At 34.9% G+C, this 21909-nt stretch overlaps 1 protein-coding gene across 1 annotated transcript in view; it reads right to left on the bottom strand.

Moving 5' to 3' along the window:
• LOC129228133 (1-phosphatidylinositol 4,5-bisphosphate phosphodiesterase-like) overlaps positions 1-21909 on the bottom strand; it is a 126357-nt gene that overhangs the window by 71672 nt on the left and 32776 nt on the right. The window contains exons 2-3 of the mRNA XM_054862780.1: positions 4790-4966; positions 1476-1562 (exon numbers count right to left, since the gene is read on the bottom strand). Of these exons, the coding sequence (XP_054718755.1) occupies positions 1476-1562; positions 4790-4873 (171 nt within the window). The 5' untranslated portion in view covers positions 4874-4966. The remainder of the gene's footprint in view (positions 1-1475; positions 1563-4789; positions 4967-21909) is intronic.

Here is a 21909-nt window from a genome sequence, read left to right as displayed (position 1 = left end):
TTACAAGCAACAAATTAATCACATAACGTTGCTTTACAGCAATCTGAATCATAAAACAGTTTAAACTGTCTCATTGAGCCTAAAATGTTTCCAAAAAAATATTTGATAAAAAAAGAACTTACCGGAAAATTTAAGGGAAGGTCAGGAAAAACATTCACTCGAGATATGTACTACTTTTAACCTTGTAAAGTTGATAGAATGAGCAAAAAAAAAAAAAAAAAAAAACATAGCCCCAGAAAATACTTTCATTTTCCCTTAGCATTTAAATTTAAATTAACTTTTAAAAATGTCTGATTTTTCAAACAAAGCATAGTCTTTATGATGTCTTAAGTGGTGTACTTTGGCATGTAATCCACTGGCGCGCTGAATGTTTACGCTTGCTGTCTACCGCGTTTCCAGGTTATGATACTTCAGTCACGAATTAAATATTGCGCTCTACGCTTACTATGAACCGTATCGATGCTAGTGCATGTGAGTAAAGATGCGAATTAAATATTGTGCTCTGCGCTAATGGCATCAGTGAATGACTGTTCATCATTTGTAATGTCTTGTGCAGAAGCGTAATAAATAAAATTGAGTCTGCGCGCCAATTAAAATATTTTTTTAAAAACAGTAAATTTTGCCAAATTATTTAAAAAATGGTCAAATGCTATGCTTTTAAGCATGCTCTTTCAGAAAAAAGTATTTTTAAAATTTTGGAAACGACCCCATTAATGCTGTAGCGTAACGGCAGCTGTCTAAACCAATCTGGTTTGCAATATGATGAAATTGGTTGATCCTCCAGAGGCTCAACTCGCTCAGCTGTTTTTGAATTGCTAGTTTTTTGACCCTGTGTATTAAATAAGTGATTTAAATTTGTTACCATAAGTAATTAAACCTTTTCCTTACTAAAATTTTCGATTGGACTTAGAGAAGAGAATGTTTGGCAATAACTTGGGAATATTCTGCCAATTTTTTTAGCTTAAAATGACGTGCCAAATCTAGAGACGCGCGTACGAGAGTACATGCACACACACACACACACACACACAAGAGCACGGTTTTTTCTCTCTCTCTTTTGCATTTTTGTTACAAAAAATCAAGTTGGCGTAATACAGGCAAATTAAATGGCAGCCGTAGGTGGAAAATAAAAGTATCCGAAAAGATATAGATTTTAAAAACATAACATTTCTATATAAAGAACAAAAATTACTACAAATATATAAAGGCTAACCAAATGTTTTTTATTTAATATTTCTACCACGGACAAGGCAGTGCGGATCTCCCCAATTTTCTACTAATAAAATGTTACTCACATGCGGTAAAAATATTTTACATGAACGAGTGTATGACATCTGTGTTTTTAAATAGTATATCGAACTGACGATTTTCGGATCCCCCCACGTTATGAAAAAGTATTTTTTTGTACTGTTCTTTTTTTACTGTTCTCTAGACAACCGCAGAACCTCAAAGAAAGAAACACAAGTTTGACTTACCCGCCCTTCGCTTCGCCAGTAGATGAAGAAACCATATTCATCTACTTTAAAGAGGGCATTGGGTTCGTAGGCAGCTTGTTCTTTTTCCTGGAAAGATTCAAATCACAAATATTAGTTTATTTGCATTTGCATAAAAGAACTGCAAAATTAGCAGGAAAACAATACGATGTGGGAATCGAAACAAAATGTTTCAGCTCTGCTACGATTGTTTCATGGTAATGTAAATTACCTGAAATGGTGACTTAATGGAAGATTCACCCGAAACCTGTTGATTTTTTAAGTCATTAACTTCAGGAGACTTGTTTTGTTTGTTTTATAATGGTGCGGTGTATTAGTTTCTCCCCATTTGCAATCCCACTACATTCCCCAACAACTGCCATCCATTCTTTCATGTTTTACCTCTATCGGTGCATGGCCCCACTAGATGGCACTGACGCTTAACGGGCCTTTGCAATTTATGACTTTTGTGTTAAATTGATTCAGCTTATGCATCCACCAATCAATGTCAACATTTCAAAGTTTGTTTATTTTTGATTGGGCGTCGCCCATTTTGACCACAAGAGGCGCTGAGCGAAACCCCTGCATCCACCAAACAAGGGCAACGTAATGGAAATAGGTTTTTCCCTGTAGCGCCCTCTTTGTTGCCACGAATTTCATCGATTGTCACGAACTGTATGAATTAAGTGGGGCCATGATCGGTGGATGGCCATTGCCACAAAATTTTGACGCTAAGTTTCCTCACTAGATGGAGGCACCTAGGCTTCGTTTGATAAGAAACTGCATTTTTCAGAAGACTAAATGCAAAGAATAAAAACGAAAGCCAAAGTTAAAACTTCAAAATTTTTAAGAATCTATGAATTCAGTACAGCTTTCCTTTTATAGTTCCATTGAAATCGCTTGGGTTTTAGAGCCGCTTAGAGACCATTTGCCAAAGCAGATTTGAGATCGGATTAAGTTACCATGTTCAATGTAGGTGAACAGTTTAGGGAAACTATAGACAGCTCATTTTTATGTCCCTACAATTTATCTTGAGAAATCTTCGTTCAATCTTCCCTAAAACTTAATGGAGTCTGCTTGAACATAGTTTTTTTTAAATTTTTTTTTAGACTTTGGCTCATAGTTAAAAATACTTCATAGTGCTGTTAAAAAAAAAACATACTGATAATACATTCGACCAAGGACGGAGCTCCTACTAGGGTAGTCTGAACGAGAAAATTAACATTTAAGCCCAATTTCATTTTCAAAATATCGTTAAAGCTGTAGCATTTGGTGCATCAAAAGTGAGTTTTATTTATATGTGTAGTTGGTTTAAAAACGGAAAGAAATTTTGCAACACTTATTCAAGTTTTTTGAGTGTTTAAATGAAGAAAAAGTTGCAGCAATCCAGTAAGGGAGAACCCCAACCAGTGTACAAAAACTCAATTTCCTAGTTGTTAGTTTTTTCCTTTTTGGAATTACATAGAAGGAAGTGACTGTTGTTAATTGAAGAGCTACTTTCCAAAAGGAGTTGTGTAAAATTTTCAAAAATTGAGTCGCATTGAAAATAGGGGTTGAAATGAGTGTTTTTTTTTTCGAAAATAAGTGAATCGCAAGTAAGTTTTAAGCAAAAATCGATTAAGTCAAAAGTTTTACTATTTGTGACGTGCTTTGAGATCACGTTGTTTGTAGCTCGTGAAGCAACGGCGAAAAAAAGTCTTCCTTGTGATTTGAAATAAAGCCACCTTAAAACAAAATGGAACGTAAGCAAAAAAAAGGCAGATATTTTGCAATTGCTTGAAGTTTTCAAATTTAATAAGTTGCACGAATGTTTTTTTTTTTTTTTTTTTAATCAACAATATTGCGATGATGCACCTTAACATTAACGTAAGTGAAAATAATGATAGTGATAAAGAAATAGAATTTGTAAATGAAGATGTGTGGTAACTACTTTTCAAAATTGTGTCTTAAATGTATGCTATATTAGCATCAAAAAAAAAAAAAAAAAAAAAAAAAAAAAAAAAAAAAAAAACTTATATTACTTTCAAATAAAATTAACTCACATTTCGTTCTTTGTGCTAAAAAGACGTAAATCTAACAGTTCGCTCCAAAAGGGGTTAGATAATTCATTTTTTTTATTTCTAAATAACAATATTCGGCATTTATTTAACCATGTAATCATTCATAGATTACAGGGGGAAATTATATTTTCTTTACATTCAATAAAAAATCATACATGAACACTGTAAAAAAATTCCGAAACGTTACTGGTTATTTCCGTGGAACGTCTCGGGATTTCACACGTTTTCACCTTTTTTCCCCGTAAAAACAAGTATCTTCGCAAAAAACTTTCCTGAATCGCTACAAGTTGCACGCGGGCAGACTTTTCACTGTTGTGGAAAATATTTTTAGCAACCAGTTTAAAGATTGAATGAGCGTGTTTATTAAGTGTATCGGCCTATGGTTGCTTACGGTCTGTCCAGGTTGACTAAGCTCTTAATGATGCGCGAAAAAGTCAATGGATGGCTACAGTTTTGCAAGGCAGGAACTGCAGACAAGAGATATGGCTGGTTCCTTCTTGCATAGCTTTGGCATTGGTTGCTCTGATTTCTATGGAGCCCTCTTGGTAAATCCGAAAGGTTCTAATCACAAACACTAAACCTACTTAATTTTGTGAGAAGGTTCTAGAGACATGACTGGCTTTAACAGGGGAGATATTGCATTTATTCAGAAAGTTTCAAGGTTAATTTCAGAAAGGTTACTGACTTTTAGCGGATAACGTTCCTGATTTTTCCAAGATATGTTACTGAAAGAAATTGGGCACATCAGCTCCCTTTTATTTTCCAGGAACGTTTCTGAATCGTTTTTACAGTGTAGAAACAGAGTTTTTAAAATAAATAAATAAATAAATAAATGATTTGATCGCATTTGAAAACAAGTTCCTCGATTCATCAATGAAAGAATTGTTAAAACCATTCCCCCTCCCTTTTCTAACAACGATGGTCGGGCTATCCTATACAGGGAATTTCAGAAACATTTTAAGAAAATAAGAAGATTGATTGTATTTATCAGCAAAGTAAATATTTCACCATTTCACTTTGCCCCGCTCTTTCATTTTTCCCAACATTCCGACAATGTGACCCAACCTCTAATTGTTACCTACGATCTCCAAAAGCGGAAGCCTCTCAACTAGTTTTTTTAAAAAAAAAACATAATTCTAAATAAAAGACCCCAAAACAAAATTCGTTTTAACCTTAAAATCCTTCAATTTTTTGAAATGTCCTTTTTATTTATTTCTTTTTTCTGAACCGAAATAGAACGCATAAAAAGGTCCATACCTCTTCCCAGCGGTCGAAGATGCATCCTTTGAGCAGGGCCGGAGGCACCGGCCGTTGCCAGTTGAATTCGTAGAGTTTGGTCATATTTGGACTGCTTCTATCTGTCCCGCCGGCCGCAGCGGGCCAGGAGCCTGGGTCGGGGTCTGCTCATCTCCGAGGACCATGCCGGAATCGTCCCTGTAAAGAAAAGGAATTCCCGTTAGATAGATGATGGTGGGGGAAAATTTGCAACCGATAAATCTGTACCTCAAAGCCAGACTAACGCAAGTCACACAAAAACTACTTTACAGGACAGAGGGAAAACGTTTGCGTGGTGCATGTAAAGTATGGGAACTCTGTATGGGTGCATGTAAAATACTCTCTTTTAACACTGGTAAATAGTAACAAAAGAGTTTTCTACCGAAGAACATTCACATGGCTAGATGTGGAACAGAATTCTACATTGTGTTCCTGAAATCGAAAGGCTGTCTTTAAAAATTTATAACATGAAAATGGTTAATGATAAAAAAAAAAAAATCCTGCAGAAAAATTATATGGTGGGCTGTAAATTTTTCTTCCCAGAGTTCCAAATTTTGGTTCAAAATTTTTTCAATAGATGGCGTTGCAGATAGTAAGACTTTAAATCAAAGAAAGATAGAAAATTGCGTCATACTTTTTCAAATAATGTTTTTAATGACCAAAATTACAAAACAATATTTTCAAAATGTCGACCGTGGTTACAATCACATGTCTCATTCGGAGAAAAAATCGGTGAATTTCAATTCCTCCTGAAGCGCCATCTGTTCAAAAAAATTTGAACTAAAATTCTCGGAACTCATAGGGAAAAAAAATTACGACCCATCACATGAATTTTCGGTAAGAATGTTTTTTTTTTTTTTTTTAAATCAAAAACTGTTTTCCTGATGTTTGAAAACAGTCAGTCTATTTCAGAATATTTCTAATAAACAGAAAATAGTAATTTTTGGACTAAACGCTAGTCTGGCTCTAACGTATGGAAATCAAAGTTTTTTACATCTGGAGTGATAGACTGCTTAATGACAATACATTTTCTTCTTAAAAATTTCACAGTTATACCTTTCAATGTTTTTGAAATCTTTGGCATTTTTCTACTATAAGCACTACAATAGTTTTCACACCAATTCGGTGCATTTTCAAGCACAGCCGCAACGAAAGAAAGCGAACGCGATGCAATCACACTAGTAATTACATATCAATATTACATTGACGTTTGACGAGTTGTTTACTTTCTAAATTGGTGGATACAACACGAAAGGAAAAGGGTTCAAAAAGATATTTAGTTACACAATTCCACATAATGCAAAATAATACTCTACGTCAACATTGGGCGAGAAAAAAAAACAACTTTCACATTCCATCATAATATTTTAACTACTCTATCTGCTGTCTTTTAACGTTGCCATTCTGGAAAACAAATAAATAGCACAGACTATAATTAAATTAAATATAGACAAAAAAACATAACTATGTTTCAGGTGACAGTTAATTCGCAACTCCAATGAACTATAGGGGGCGCTGCAGCCACTGTCTAATGTAATTTTTCATCGTATTTGTGGGAAGCTTTCCTTTCTATTCTTGTAAAATTGCATTACACCACAAACTGTCTATAGCTTGTAATTTACCCCAAAGAAAACACGTGGAATGGAATGTTTTACCTTTTTGGGTAGCATTGTTAATCACCGCAAGGTAGCGTATTCGAGCTCTGGAGTTGCAAATTCGCAACTCCAATAAACTATAGGGGGCGCTGCAGCCAGTCTAACGGCGGATGAAAAAGGTAAAACAAACGCATGCCGTAACTTTTAAGGGGTCTAAGGACCTTTAATCTTCAGAATTTTCGATTTTCTGGAAAAAATATATGTTATGCATAATTTTATTCTGAACAATTTGATACCTTATTTATTACCTTACGCCAAAAACTTTTCGAGTTATTGTAAAAATGCGTAAACTTTCCCCGTAGAGATTTATGTTAACAGCAGCTGTTTGAGCCTCTTTTTCTCAGGTGCCGGTTTCCTCAGTTTTCTCGTTTTGCGCGCATGATATTTCAGAAAGTTTTTTATATATTTCCGTAAAACTTTTCATGCATGTTTGTCTGATACATCTTAACGATCTGAACCTAAATTTCAACTAAAAAGTTAAAGTTAATATTTAAAAATAAATATTTTTTTACCCAAAATTTTGGAAATTTTCGGTATTAACTTACCAAATTTCAAAAAAATAAATAAATAATTAAAAAAATAAATGAATTTAGGTTCAGGTCATAAATATAAACTAGATAAACATAAATTAAAAGTTTTACGGATATATATAAGAAACTTTTTGAGATATCATGCGCGAAAAACGAGAAAACCGAAGAAACCGGCACCTGATAAAAAGAGGCTTAAACAGCTACTGTTAACATAAATCTCTATGGGGAAAGTTTAGGTATTTTTACAATAACTCGAAGAGTTTTTGGCGTATAGTAATAAATAAGGTATCAAATTGTTCAGAATTAAACTGTGCATAACATATATTTTTTTCCAGAAAACCGAAAATTTTGAAGTTTAAAGGTCCTTAGACCCCTTAACTTGCTTTGACGCTTAGTGAATGGCAGTAATTTTTCATCGTGTTTATGGAAAGTTTTCTTTTCTATTCTTCTGAAATTACATTACACCACAAACTGTCTGAAGCTTGTAATTTACCCCAAAGAAAACACGTGGAATGGAATGTTTTACCTTTTTCTGTAGCACTGTTAATTTCCGCAAGGTAGCGTATTCGGAACTCCAGCGCTCGAATACGCTACCTTGCGGTGATTTACAAAACTGCAAATGAAACTAAAACATTGCCACGTTTGCTTTCCATGTGTGTCTGTTGACGTAAACACAGGCAGTTTGTTCTGAGTATTTATTAACGCAATCGATGTGTCTTAGTTTGCTTTCAGCTACAGAAATTAATTCGTCCCTTAGTAGTATTCTCGAGCTTCTCAAAATAATGTTAGTTTTCATTATTTCCTTAATAATTGGTGAAAGCGAAAATACTGGATTAACAAACTTGGATAACGTTATACAAGGTAAAAATTTTTATTGTTTTGTATGAATTTGTAAGAATATGGGGTTTTTTTTAATCTTAAATTAATTAAACTTACCATATTTTACAGCAGCATTTAGTTGGAATGGACAGTATGCAAAATATTTTCTTGAATATATTATCGTAGAACAAAATGAATAACCGAGAAAGAATTTACTTTATTCCTTTTATTCTCAGCTGAAAGGTTTCGCCAAATTTGTTTAGGGTTATAGTTTTTGTATAGTGCGAGCAAAGTAGCCTTGGCGAGATTTCGCGTTTTTAGTTAAACCATTTTTAATTTTTATCATGAATGGAATAAAATGGTAGTAAGATTACAGAATTCGATAAGTGAAAAGAAATAATGGTCAATCAACTGAAAAGAAAACTACCACCATATATCCGTGAGAATTTTGTTGATGATTTGCATAACATGACACAATTAAATCGTAACTCAGAAATTAGAAAAATCGAAACAGAAAATTTTTAAATTAACCGATTCGGGAATTCGAGAGAAATAACTCAGGTACAAATGGAAAACAATAAGCGCTAGCTAAGCAAGGCAAAAAAGTATCATCTTCTTTCGATAATAATTCGTAATGTCATATTAAATTTTCTAGCATTAATTGTTATTCTTGTCAGGCCACAATTATTATTTAGTTTTATCAAGAATTGATAAATATCGAATTCAGCATCGTGGAAATAGCTGCTTAGAACTACGAACTACGTAGTTTGCATTAATCTTTGACGTTTAGTAATGCTTCTTGAATTCTCATTTCTTTCTACGTGGGCCAGAATATCCACAAGACTTTGAAAATTAATTTAAAAAGAATAAAGCGAAAAAATCATACGTACGAACAAAAAATCACTACACTTTTAGCATTTTCTTCGTTACCATGTGCGTTTGTTTTAGTTTTCAAGTCCGCCATTAGACAGTGACTTCAGTGCCCCCTATAGTTCGTTGGAGTTGCGAATTCGAGCTCTGGAGTTGCGAATAATTATAAAACAAATGTGCAGCACAGCAGACGATAAATTTACAAATAGCATTAACAAAAGGAAATGGATTAAAAAAAATACTTTCTTCGAAATGCAATTTTGCTACAATGACTAGGTTCAGTGTGAGGAACAGGGATGCTATGTCTCAAGTAATAGGTCATTGATATGCTTTGTGTTCAGGGGTGCCCACAGGGGGGATTATGGCGCAGGTTGCGCCATCAAAAAATTTTTCTTGGGGGGGGGGGATTTTTTAAATTTTTTTACTTTATTTATTTACATTTATTTATTGATTTATTTTAAATTTAAAGTATCTATGTTATTTTATTTTATTATGTTTATATTTTATTTTATTTATTTATCAATTTGTGTGTGAGTGTGTGTCATTGGCGTAGGACAGAACTTTTCAAAAAAAAAAAAAACAAAAATAATAATTACATTAATTTGAATTTTTGGCATCTTGAATTCAAATTATGTTTTTCGCAATCACGAGCGTGTGTGTATGAATGCGTGTGTGTGTGTTTGTGCAGGCGCATGTGTGTGGGCGCGCGTGTGTGTATGTATGTATGCATGTGTGTGCGTGGTGTGTATGGAGTGCTGTGTGTGTGTGTATGTAGGCATATGTGTTTGTGTCCAGGCATGAGTGTGTGTATGTGTGTATAGGCGTGTGTGTGTATGCGTGTGTGTGTAGGATATGGTCGCAACCTGGAGACGGTTTTCGCAAGAGGAGCAGCATCGTGAGGCCGGTCGACGCGACGGTGGTGCTGGCAGAGGGTGCTGGTGGGAAAATGAAAGAATAGGAATTCAAAACAGTCAAGTGAGAACAATAAGCAATCGTGATTGCTCAATAAAAAATAAATAAATAAAAAATATTTAAAAAAATATTTAAATAAAAAAATGTTTAAAAAAATTGAATAAAAAAAATAAATAAAAAAAAAGCTAAAAATGGAAAAGAGGGTTGAGAACAATTTGGGGGTGGGGGGCGGAATTCGTGCCAATGAATTTTTGAACTGGGGTGGGGTGGGGGGGGCACCCCTGTTTGTGTTCGAAACTATGAAGGTTATATAAATTCAGAGGTGGAATGACAGAAAAAAATTATCTTCTTTTCTCGTGCGCGTTCCTCCGCTGAAATTCCTGGCAGCCATCTTTTGATCGCTAGCGAAAGAGTTGCCTCTTTCTTTTTCATTCATTTTCAAGCTCTCTGTTCAAAAACCCAATGATAAAGAGAGCATGACACCGTTTAAGCGATGTCAGAATAAACGATTGTCTTGATCGGGCGTCCAACGAGAGAAAGAGAGAGAGAGTGCGTTGTGTGGGGAGACGAGGTATAAATAGCTTCTCGACCGTTTCGCGGGACTCTATGGCCGACTGGCTATGAATTCTGTCGAAAATATTCCGCACGCCTTCCTACGCCTCAGCTGGAACGAGAACAGAGTTGGAGCGAGATTCTATCTGAAAGACATTCCACTGGCGAGAAGTCTGCACAATTTGTTAACTCAGAAAGACCTCTCCATTGAAATGTCATTTTCATGTGTATTATGGATAGTGGTACACGCACGGCTTTGCCCGTAGTTGAAAATTAAAAGGTCTTCGGTGTGCTTGTATATTTACAACTAATTGGCTATGTTCATTCGCTCTCCCATTCCACGTCATGATAATTTCGTAATTTACTCGTCCATCTTATGATAGTTTTGCTCCGGAAAATGTTCTTAAAATTGAAATAGGAAAAGAGCAAAATCGAATTTTTGAAAAATCGCTTCGAGGTGCACACCCCCATGCTACAATCTAACTTTGTGCCAAATTTCATGAAAATCGGCCGAACGGTCTAGGCGCTATGCGCGTCACAGAGATCCAGACATCCTACAGACAAAGGGACTTCGAGCTTTATTATTAGTAAAGATAAAGATAAAACATTTCGTAATACATATTAGCCAATAACCGAGTAACGTTCCTGACGACATCAACAATGAAACTCGCGCCACGACATTATAATTTGATAATGTGTTTTGGTAATGTTTGACATGTAGGGAAAGGTTTTATTGTGACAAGGCTGAACTGGATCCGGTAACTTTAATGTTTTACTGGTAAGACTGTCATTTCATGGGAATGAAAAAACGAAAAAGAGGTCAACAATGAACGTTACCTACTGGACTTTTGGGTAAATCTACTGTCCAACCACGGATTGCATGGATTTTTCAAATGTCCAGATAAGACGAATTTATGTGAATAAGGGGGAAAAGTAAAAATTTAAGGCGCGTATTCTGCTCATTTGAATGAGACTCTACATCTATAAAAGCTGACATCGGTAAAAAATAATAGATTTGTCCATTTCCGGCTGTAAAACGGATGTTTGTCTTTCCATACAATCCGTGGTCAGACTACTGGAGTTAGGGATAAAAGTATCACCAAACAGGCAATTGCTTCATTCAAATGTAGAAGCAATTTTTACTCGTCATATCTTGACGGGCGGTTTTCTAGTTTCGTAAAAAATGACTGTGACAGGGGTTCTCAAACTGGGTGCCGCGGCATACTGGGGTGCCGTTGGAAGAGACAAAGGGTGCCGCGAAGTGTCAATGATATCCATATGTATGTTAGGTGGGTGTGTCACATAAGGCCATGTAGGCCAATAAAGCCATCCCCCCATTTTTTGATGTAGCAAAATAAAAATTCGCTATATCATATCTTCATTGTCATCATACATCCTGACTGGTGATTATGACTTTTCAACAAGCAGTTTTTGATTACCAGGCAAGAATACAGAAAACGTTATTACAGAAGACAGGTGTCAAGACTATCTTATCTCATCTTATGGTACGTTTTGTTTCTACGTGATTCACTGTAGTTTATTTGCATTAAAAAAAAGTTTTTACTCTTCTTGAAGCATAATTTATGTAGCAGACGAATTCAAAAAGAAAAATATCTTTGTAAACCGTCATTTTTTATGTTTTGATACACTTGAAAAGTAGATAGTAGTCCAATAAGCCATCTGAGGAACACGCAAAAGCTGGTGTCACTCCAGTCATAATTCATAAACGGTGCATTCCGCATAAAAGAGGACATTTTCATAAAAAAAAAATTTATGGAAAATTTTGACATTTAATACTTATTAATGAATGTTTAGGTTCTGAAGTTAATTAAAAGCACTGTATTAGGAGCATTCCTGCCCCCTGGTGGCAGAAAACTGCTGCACAAGAGACAATATGGCTGCCACTAGATGAACAGCTGCAAGACATATTTTTGTTTCATCAAATTTATATAGGTTCCATCACAGAATACACAAAGTTCTTGGATTGGTGAATAGTCAAAGGTATGTAGATTAATGTTTAGTATAGATGTAAGATTACCTAGTGAAACTTATAGGCAAAATGTTACTTTAAACATTGCCATGTGGGATGTTGCATCAGTTACCAATTTTAAGGTTTTTTTAAGTTTTTCAGAATGTTATTAAATTTTTCAGTATTTCATATATAAATGATCTAATATTTACCAAACTACATAAGTTAGTGTAAAAATAATATTTTTATCATGGTTTATTTTGAAGTAATACTGGTAACTGATGCAACCACATGGCAGTAACTGATGCAACATAATGGAAGTTGCATCAGTTACCATGGTTCGATAACAAAATAAAAGGCAGAAAGAAGTATTTTAGTACATTATTTTGATGATTTAACATAAGCAGTTCTAAGCTGTGTAAGCTTAAATAAATTTAGACCTACATAATAAGCATTTTAATATTTTTCAAAACAAATTAACCATTTTTTTTTTCAATTTTAGTTGAAAAAATTAGTAAACAAAAAAACTTTCAAATTTCCAATGAATTGCATTCTTTCAATGTTGTTGAGCAATTGGATATCATGGAATGATGCAAAATATTAATATCCAAGTATAGTTTTGTTTTCTGCTGTGATTAAATAAAGCAATTGCAGTGAAGTTCAAAAGCAAAAATTTCAAAATTTTGACATTATGCTTGCATTCTCTTTATTTAGAGCCTACTTACTAGTTATAATTTTTTATTAATGTCTAGAAAATATTACTACTTAGTTAATATGATAGTTAAGCAATATAAAACTTAGCAAATATGTAATATGCCAATAAGACAAAATTTATCTTTGTTTCAGATTGACATTTTGAATTAAGATGCCACCAAAGACTCCCGCTGAAAAGATGCGAGACTATAGAAGTCGCATGACAGAAGAGAAAAAATGCGAAATGAAGCGTCGCAATGCAGAGCAACAAAAGTCCTGCAGACAAAAATGGACAAATTCAAGGAAGAAGGAGGAAAAGGAAGGTAGCAAGCAGCGCATGAGAAAATCGCGAGCCAGCAGAAAAGCTCTCTCTAACGCACCCATTGCAGAAAACTCATTATCCCCATCTAAAGCTTTCAAATCACCACAATCATTTGGAAAGGCTGTGCAACGTGCAAAACGTGCACTTCCCAATAGCCCTCGTAAAAAGCAAGCTGTCCTTAACAAGCTTGCATCAAAATATCATGTTCAGCCCAAAACTGTAGCTGTTTCTTGCAGATCAACTGCATTAGATCCTAACACAATTCAGCTAGTGGAGAACTTCTATGAAAGCGATTTAATATCAAGGCAGTTGCCAGGTAAAAATGACTTTATCACTATTCGCAGTTCCTGTGGTAAAAAGGAAAGAGTCCAAAAAAAGTTACTCATCATGACAGTCATGGAATGCTACAAGCAGTTCAAGTTGGAACACCCAGAACATAAGATAGGGAAATCAAAGTTTGCAGAACTTCGCCCTAAACATGTTCTGCCGGTAGCTGAAAAAGATCATAATGTTTGTTGTTGCATTTACCATGAAAATGGACAGATGCTTCTCGAGGGGGTAAAAAAAGCAGTTTCAGATGTTAATTTGCCTAATGATATCAATACTTTTGTTATGCAGTCCGTGTGCGAATGGTGTGTAAAATGCAACTTTGGAGAGTGCTTGAAATGCAGAGATACTGCAAAACATGTATCCAACATCTTTCCTGAGAGCATTAGCAGCTCTGAGAAAACTGTGTTCTATTACCAATGGAGTTCGAATGGACACTTTGAGAAAGAAAAAATGGAAACTCCTCTCTGTACTGCAAAGGATGCTCTAGCAGTGCAGTTGAAGAATTTGAGACGGCACTGTTTTATTGCTAAATTTCAGTTAAGTCGAATAAGAATGTTGAAAAGCTCTTGTCCTGAAGGGGAAGGGATCTTGCAGGAGGACTTTGCAGAAAACTTTGCACTAAGGCATCAAAACGAAATAATGTCTGCTCACTGGAATAATAATACAGTGACTATATTCACAGCAGTGTTAACGACACACGATCGGCAGCTCAGTTTTGCGATTGTGAGCGATGAATTGAGACATGACAAGTTTGCTGTATTTTCCTATAACAAAATAATTTTGCAGCACTTTCAACAGCAAAGTTCAATTACAACATTACACATATTTTCAGATGGTGCAGGCAGCCAGTTCAAAAACAGATACTCGTTGTCAGTTGTGCTTTCACCAGAGAGCATTCATAAAGATTTGAAGAGTGTAGACTGGAGTTTCTTTGCTACATCCCATGGCAAGGGGCCCATTGATGGAATTGGAGGCACTCTAAAACGTGCAGTATGGAGAAGGGTTATGCAAGGGTCTGCCGTTGTAACAAATGCAGCAGAGTTTGCATCTGTAGGAAAAGAAGCATGCCCCAACATTGAAATCTTATACCTGTCTGCAGCTGATATGCAGAGTGACAGAAACATGCTATCAGCAAAATGGAATGAAAACGAACCAAAGCGAATTCCCAATACCCACCAATTACATTATATCAGGAAAGCAGGGGATCGATTTTTGGAATCCAGTTTGATCAGCCCTTTCTTTTCTGATGAAGTGTTGGCTTTCACAAAAACTGAAGTTTACGCCAATTCCACACCAGAAGCCGACTCAAAGTCAAATCAGTGCACTGTCAATAACAAAGTTGCTCAAAAAAAGGCTCCTAGCTATCAAGTTGGTAACTTTGTTGTTGTTAATTACGACACAGAAAAATATCCAGGCATCATTAATAATGTGGCACCTACATCTGGCGAAGTATTTGTCAGCGTACTTCACAAGTGTCAGGGTGGTTGGCGCTGGCCCTCTGTACCAGATGAGACTTGGTACACAACAGAGAATGTCATATGTGACATAGAAACACCCACACCAGTAAACAACAGAGGTGTAGTCCATGTTTCGTATGAATTCTAAAAAATATTCACTGACTTTGCGTCAGTTACTTTTTGTGTTGCATCAGTTACTCCAGTTTTTCATACATAAGTAATAATTAGAATAATATCCAAGAATAGCACAAGTGTGGATTTTTGTAAATATGTATTATTTATTCATTTGTAAAAAAATTTTGATGTTACAATTTCATAATTCACAGATTTTTCAATATGTTCAGTTAAATCCAATAAACGAGTCCATTTCATGTTGCGTCAGTTACTTCAATGATTTAAATTTTTTTCTCTAATAAGAATTAGGAAAAAGGAATTTTTGGTAAGTATATTTATTAATGTATTATAATAGCTCTATGAGACAGCAAATTATACTACTTTACATTTGGTACTTTTTTTTAAATAATTAATTAGTGTTGATATTTTTGCTTCAAATGTTACGTCAGTTACCATGGAATGCACCAAACGAGCGTGATATTTGGTTATGAACATTAGGATTGCATTGTTTAGCACATTTATTTTATATTATAGAGACTCGCTGCATTGCGAACCTTTGCCCGGTCTACCTTGAAAATAAAAATTGCGCCTAGTGACGTATATTCAACAATCAGGTTTTTAATAAAAAGGAAAATAAAACATAATGCAAAAATTTCCTTCCAAACAATGACGACAGAAAATAAAATACTTCTTAGAAATGAAAATGAGAAATATTGAAATGAACAATGAATTCAAAAAGTGTAACCATGGAAACGCGAAAATAAAATGTTAACAACTTGAATGGAGAAGATGAGATTTTTCGAACTTGATTTAAAAATTCTTGTAGCTTTTTTTCCTTTGGAGATAGAAGCTTAGTTTTTCGACCATAGGTCGAGATAGAGCTGGAGTAAAAAATGTCTTTTTTATCCAATGGTGTCCAAAAGAAAACTGTAACAATTAATTCACTTTTTATTCATACATTTAAGGAAGAAAGTAGTGCCTAAATTTCAGCTAAGCCTAAAAAATTCGAGCTAAAAGCACAAATAACTCCCGCCATAACTAAGTTACAGCATTGAAACAAATTGCGTAGAACGTGGAAAATTCTACTCTTTTCAACGATATGTAATATTAATATGCCAATGTGCGCAAGTAATTTTTCATCCCCATATTCGGGAATTTATGTGAAAATAGGGCCTAAATTGAAAAAAAAATCTACTGGTCGAATTTTTTTTTCGAACTGGTATGCAATCCTTCCCGGTGCTGAAAAAAAGATACTGTGAAAATTTCAGCGAAATCGGCCGGGTAGTTCTCGAGTTTTGCGCGTTTACACAAACAGACGCTTTTTGGAGACTTCATTTTATACTATGTAGAGAAGATATAGAAAAATTCTATTTCGTCAAAGGATGCTGTTAATCGAAAAAGTTTGAGAACCTCTAAACTGTAAGACAGAATAATTTTTGGTTAGAAAGCTTTGTACTAGGGTGCCGCCAGAAAATTCTATTTCGTCAAAGGATGCTGTTAGTCGAAAAAGTTTGAGAACCCCTGGACTATAAAACATAATAGTTTTTGGTTAGAGACTTTTGTACTAGAGTACCGCCAGAAAATTCTATTTCGTTAAAGAGTGCTGTTAGTCGACAAAGTTTGAGAAATCCTGGACTATGAGGCAGAATAATTTTTGGTTAGAGACCTTTGTACTAGAGCGCCGCCAGAAAATTCTATTTCGTTAAAGAGTGCTGTTAGTCGAGAACGTTTGAGAAATCCTGGACTATAAGAGAGAATAATTTTTAGTTAGAGACTATAATAGATATGGGAGACATAATGAACATGGGAGATATAATGAACTTAACCCTATTTAGAAATTACTAATTTTTTTCGAGCATATATTGAACAGCCTTGTATAGCATCCACGATACGAAAACCAATTCAATATACGAAAACAGTGCAGCCCCATAGCAATAAACAGAAACTACCTTTATGAGGACGAAATTGAACATGACAGAGATGGAAGAGATGTGTACTATAGGGATTTTCAACTGTTAAAGTTTGACACTTTGTTTTGTTTTTTTTAAGTAAAACAATAAAATATAATATTTTTTTAATTTCAATCTATTCTTTTTTTTTCAATTTTCATGATGCAAACATTTCATTTAAAATACTAAACTTGAAAATATAATCGACTAAATTTTTGAGAAGTCTTTTCTTTTGTGGAGATGTAAAAAAATATCTCTCCCCAAATGGCTCATTCTCAACTGCAGAACTCGAATACTCTTCCTTGCGGTGACTTACAAAACTAAACATTCCGTTCCACGTGTCTCTTTAGGTGTAAAACATAGCCATGTTGTGAGCATAAACAGATTGTGATGAATATTTTTCTTTTTATTATTTACGTAATTCATCATTCAAATCGTCACTCATAAATATCTGATAAAAAAAGGTGAGTAAATGTTTTTTTGAATGTTATTTTGAAAAAAAAAAAAAAAAAAAATGCAATAGGAATGTTTTTTTTTTTTTGAAGCTCAAAAGATTTATTTAAGTACATTATCTGACGAATTAGAGCTTTCACCACCAACTAATTCAAAAATAATTGATTTGACTAACCGAAGACTGCACTGAAAAAAAAAAAAAAAAAAAAAAACGTTACCGAGAACACTTCCACTTTCTGAAAAAATCAAGCACTACTGTCAAAAAGTTTCCTGAACTGCTGCAAATGGCACCAACGCCGACTTCTCACTTGCAATTCTGTCTTAGCTTTGGCCATGTTTTCGATACTGATTTTGTAACTTTCTTGATAAATCAGAAATGTGCCAAGCTATTAAATTATACCTACTTAAGTTTACTTCGAAGTTCTAGAGACACGACTGGCTTTAAACGGGAAGAATTCAAAATATTTCAGGAAGCTTCCAGGATAATTTCATGAAGATTACTGAATTCGAACAGAAAAAGTTCCTAGTTTTTGAAAAACATGTTACTGGCAGAAATTGGGCACATTAGCTGCCCATTATTTTCCAGGAACGTTTCTGAATCGTTTTTACAGTGTACTACAGCATCTACAGTTGACTCTCTGTTTAACGACGCTCTATTTAACAACTTTTTCTGTTTAACGACGGCTTTTCACGGTCCCAGATGGTCCACTATAGTGTTAAAAGCATTCTATTTAAGGACGCTTTCTACTTAAGGACGATTTTTTGTGGTGGTATTGGGAAAGTACACTGAAAAAATTCCGAATCGTTTCCGAGTGTTTTCGAGTCACGTTTGGGGATTTCAATGGTTTTTATCCACTTCCTGGAAATATCAAGTATCATTCTCAAAAAGTTTCCTGAATTGCTACTAATTGTCCAAATGCAGACTTCTCGCTATTGTAAAAAATATAATTTTAGCTTCCAGTTTAAAGATTAACTAAAACTATTTATAAGGTGCATCGGCTTCCGTTCGATTACGGCTCGACCATGATGATTAAACTCCCAAAGGGAGCAAACAAGTATGGATTACGTAGCGTTGCAAGAATTGCAATCAAGCAAGATACTTTTAACACTTGCAATTCTGGCTTAGCTTTGACCATTTTTGCAATACTGTTTTTGCAACTGTTTTGATTAATCAGAACTCTGAAGTGCCGGAGACACGACTGGCTTTAAATTGGAAGATTTCTGGATTTTTCAGGAAGATTACGGAATTTTATCGGAAAACTTTCCTGGTTTTTGCGAGATATGTTACTGGCAGAAATTGGGCACATCAGCTGCCTATTATTTTCCAGGAACGTTTCGGAATCGTTTTTTTAGTGTAGAATTACGAAAAATATTTTTGAAAATATCGCAGAAAGAATCATATTGTTTTTATTCTCTATGCAGTTATTCTTCGCGAAACATCTCATGCTATTGCATTGACGCTATCAATTTGAATTTTTCCGGCGCTCTTCATGTCTCGTATTTTCTCTTGCAAAACATTCTCTCAGCTCTTTTCGGGCACCGCGTGACGAAGCAATAAAAACTTCTTACTTGTTCCGAGCGGCAAAACAGAATATTTTCTGCCTCGACATTGACGTCAATCCCGATGAACAGCTTTCTGCACGATGCCTTTCATTTCACACTTTTCTAAAACCCGCTCACAAATCATCAACTCATGAATGGGCCAAAACAAAAGATCCGTTTCATATTCATCTAAGGCTGCTCGCTTAAGGGAGACATTTTGGTTCTATAAGTGTAAGGGGCCATTCATTAATTACGTAAGGATGATTTTCGAAATTTTTGATCCACCTCCCCCATGTAAGGGTACGTAAGATTTTTCAAACCCCTCCCCCCAATTCTTACGTAAGATTTCATTACGTTTTTCAAAACAATAAAAGGTGAATTCGAAAGGCGAAAGGAATCAGTTACACTAAAACTCCCAGTTTGACGTAAAAATTTTTCTTTATTTTTTGAAATATATTACCATATGATGCAATACTAGTTAAAAATAAAACATGCCATACATAGTGCTACTCTTTTATTACATTTTACGCTATTCATTCTTTGTAAAACAAGTAACAAAACAGCTCATCCTAATACGTTTTTTACCTTTCAGATGCAAATGAAATATGATCTCTGCCAAACCAATTGACCGCGCGATTTTTAATATAAAATATCGAATTGGAAAATATCACGTAAGAATGGGTTTGAGACCCCCCCCCCCCCAAGTAAGGGTATGTAGAGATTTTTCCAACCCCCCTATACCTCGGGACCCTTACGTAATTAATGAATGGCCCCTAAGCACGATACGACTCATATCTGACAAATACCTGCGCAGGGGTGCCCCACCCAAGTTCAATGGCGCAAATCTCCCCCCCCCAATTCTTCCTCTCAACTCACTTTTATTTTTTTATTTTTTAGCTCAATTTTTCATTTTATTCATTTTTGGAATTTTTTTTTATTTACTTTTAATTATTATTATTCTTATTTTATTAGAAAAGTTCTGTGCTACGCTAATCACATACACACACAAATACTAAATAAATAAATAATATATAAGCAGAATAAAGTAAAATAAATAATTTAAATTAAAAATAAATCAATAAATAAACTTAAATAAATAAATTTTAAAAAACTGAAAAATTCCCCCAAAAATTTTGATGGCACAACTTGCGCCATAACCCCTTCTCCTCCGTGGGTACCCCTGTACCTGCGTTGAAAAGATGTGTTGTTTGAATGGTGTTTGACTATTTCAGTCCATAAAAGGAGAAGATTTCAAAAATGCATATTTAAAAACTCTGAATTTTGAAAATAGGGCTCTTTACCAACAGAACAGTCGCAAGATCAAAAAACTAGGGGGGGGGGGGGGTACGAGTTTGGTGGCCCTATGATTTGTTTCAAATGCATAAAGAGAGAGAGGGGGAGGATTTAGCTTCTGATTTAGGTGGGAGTCATTTTTAGATCTAAGTATTAGAAATATATACCAAATTGTAAGTATAAAATTCAGTCACGGGGGGATCTTCCGCGAAATTTTTTCGAAATTATTGTTTTAAAAATGCACTTTTAGACAATTTTTTTGTGATGCTAAGAGAGAGGAGGTTCGAGAACCTTCCACGACTATTTTTTCAAATCGGATCTCCAAAACGCAACTGTACAATAATTTCGAGTACGTTAGGAAAAACAGGCTCCTTGGGGCCCTTCTCCAGAAAATTTTCTAAATTATTTTTTGTAAAACGCATTTCTAGACGATCTTTGGTGATGTTAGGGGGCAGGGATGGAAACAGAAATAATTTTTGGAGGGGGCCCGGAAATTGAAATCACGCATGACCCCACACAATTTTTTGTAACGAAGTTTCATATTGCTATTTTTAAACGTTTTTTTTAGGATCCATTGAGGCCCATTAATGTACTTTAAAATGCATAAATATTATGCCCAAATAAAATATGCACTGTAAAAACGATTCAGAAACGTTCCTGGAAAATAATGGGCAGCTGGTGTGCCCAATTTCTTCCAGTAACATATCTTGGAAAAACCAGGAAGATTTTCCGCTAAAATTCAGTAACCTTCCTGAAATTATCCTGGAAGCCTCCTGAACTATTCAAAGATCTTCCCGTTTACAGCCAGTCGTGTCTCTGGAATCTTAGACTAAACTTAGGTGGATGTACTATAATAGTTTGGCACCTTACTGCATTTCGAGAAAAGCTCCAAAAGCAGTATTACAAACAAGGCCAAAGCTAAGAAAGAATTGCAAGTAAGCATCAAGAAATTTACCCTGCAATTCTTGCTAAGCTACTTGGTCCATAGACTGATTTACACCCTTTGGACGCCTTATCAGTCTGGAGGGCCGCAGTCGAACTGAAGCGGATACACTTTATAAATACGCTCACTTATTCTTTGAACTGGGAGCTAAACATATTTTTTGCAACAGTGAGAAGTCTGATTTCGTGCAACTTGTAGCATTTCAGGAAACTTTTTGACAAGGATACTGGATTTTTCCAGGAAATGGATGAAAACTATTGAAATCCCGAAACGTTACACAGAAATACTCAGTAACGTTTCGGAATTTTTTTAGTGTGCTTTAGGTTCTTTATAAATAACTAAAAAGTGTATGTAATAGAGTAGTCGATTAAAAATAATAAATAAAATAGTTAAATTAATTTATCCCTTTGGAGAGGGGGCGGTTCACCTCGCCCTCCCCTATAATCTGCTGCTGTTACGGGGAGAAGACATTCAAGGCCATCCCCCAGAAATGTTTCGAAATTGAAGTCTTAAAAACACGATTGCAGACCTTCTTTAGTTAGAGCATCGGCAATTTCTCCAAATTAAAATTCTATAAGCGTAATTTTGGCTGACTTTCTATAATGTTTCGGGGGAAGCACCCCCTAAATCATTTTAATATTGCTTATTTTCCTCAGTCTATTTCTTTTTCTAATTGCTCAGTCTTAATTTTTCTTTTTT

This window comes from Uloborus diversus, chromosome 8 (genome assembly GCF_026930045.1).
Source record: "Uloborus diversus isolate 005 chromosome 8, Udiv.v.3.1, whole genome shotgun sequence".
Taxonomy (NCBI): Eukaryota; Metazoa; Arthropoda; class Arachnida; order Araneae; family Uloboridae; genus Uloborus; species Uloborus diversus.
The sequence above is the reverse complement of the archived record's forward strand: the minus strand, read 5'-3'. Positions and strand labels throughout refer to the sequence as shown.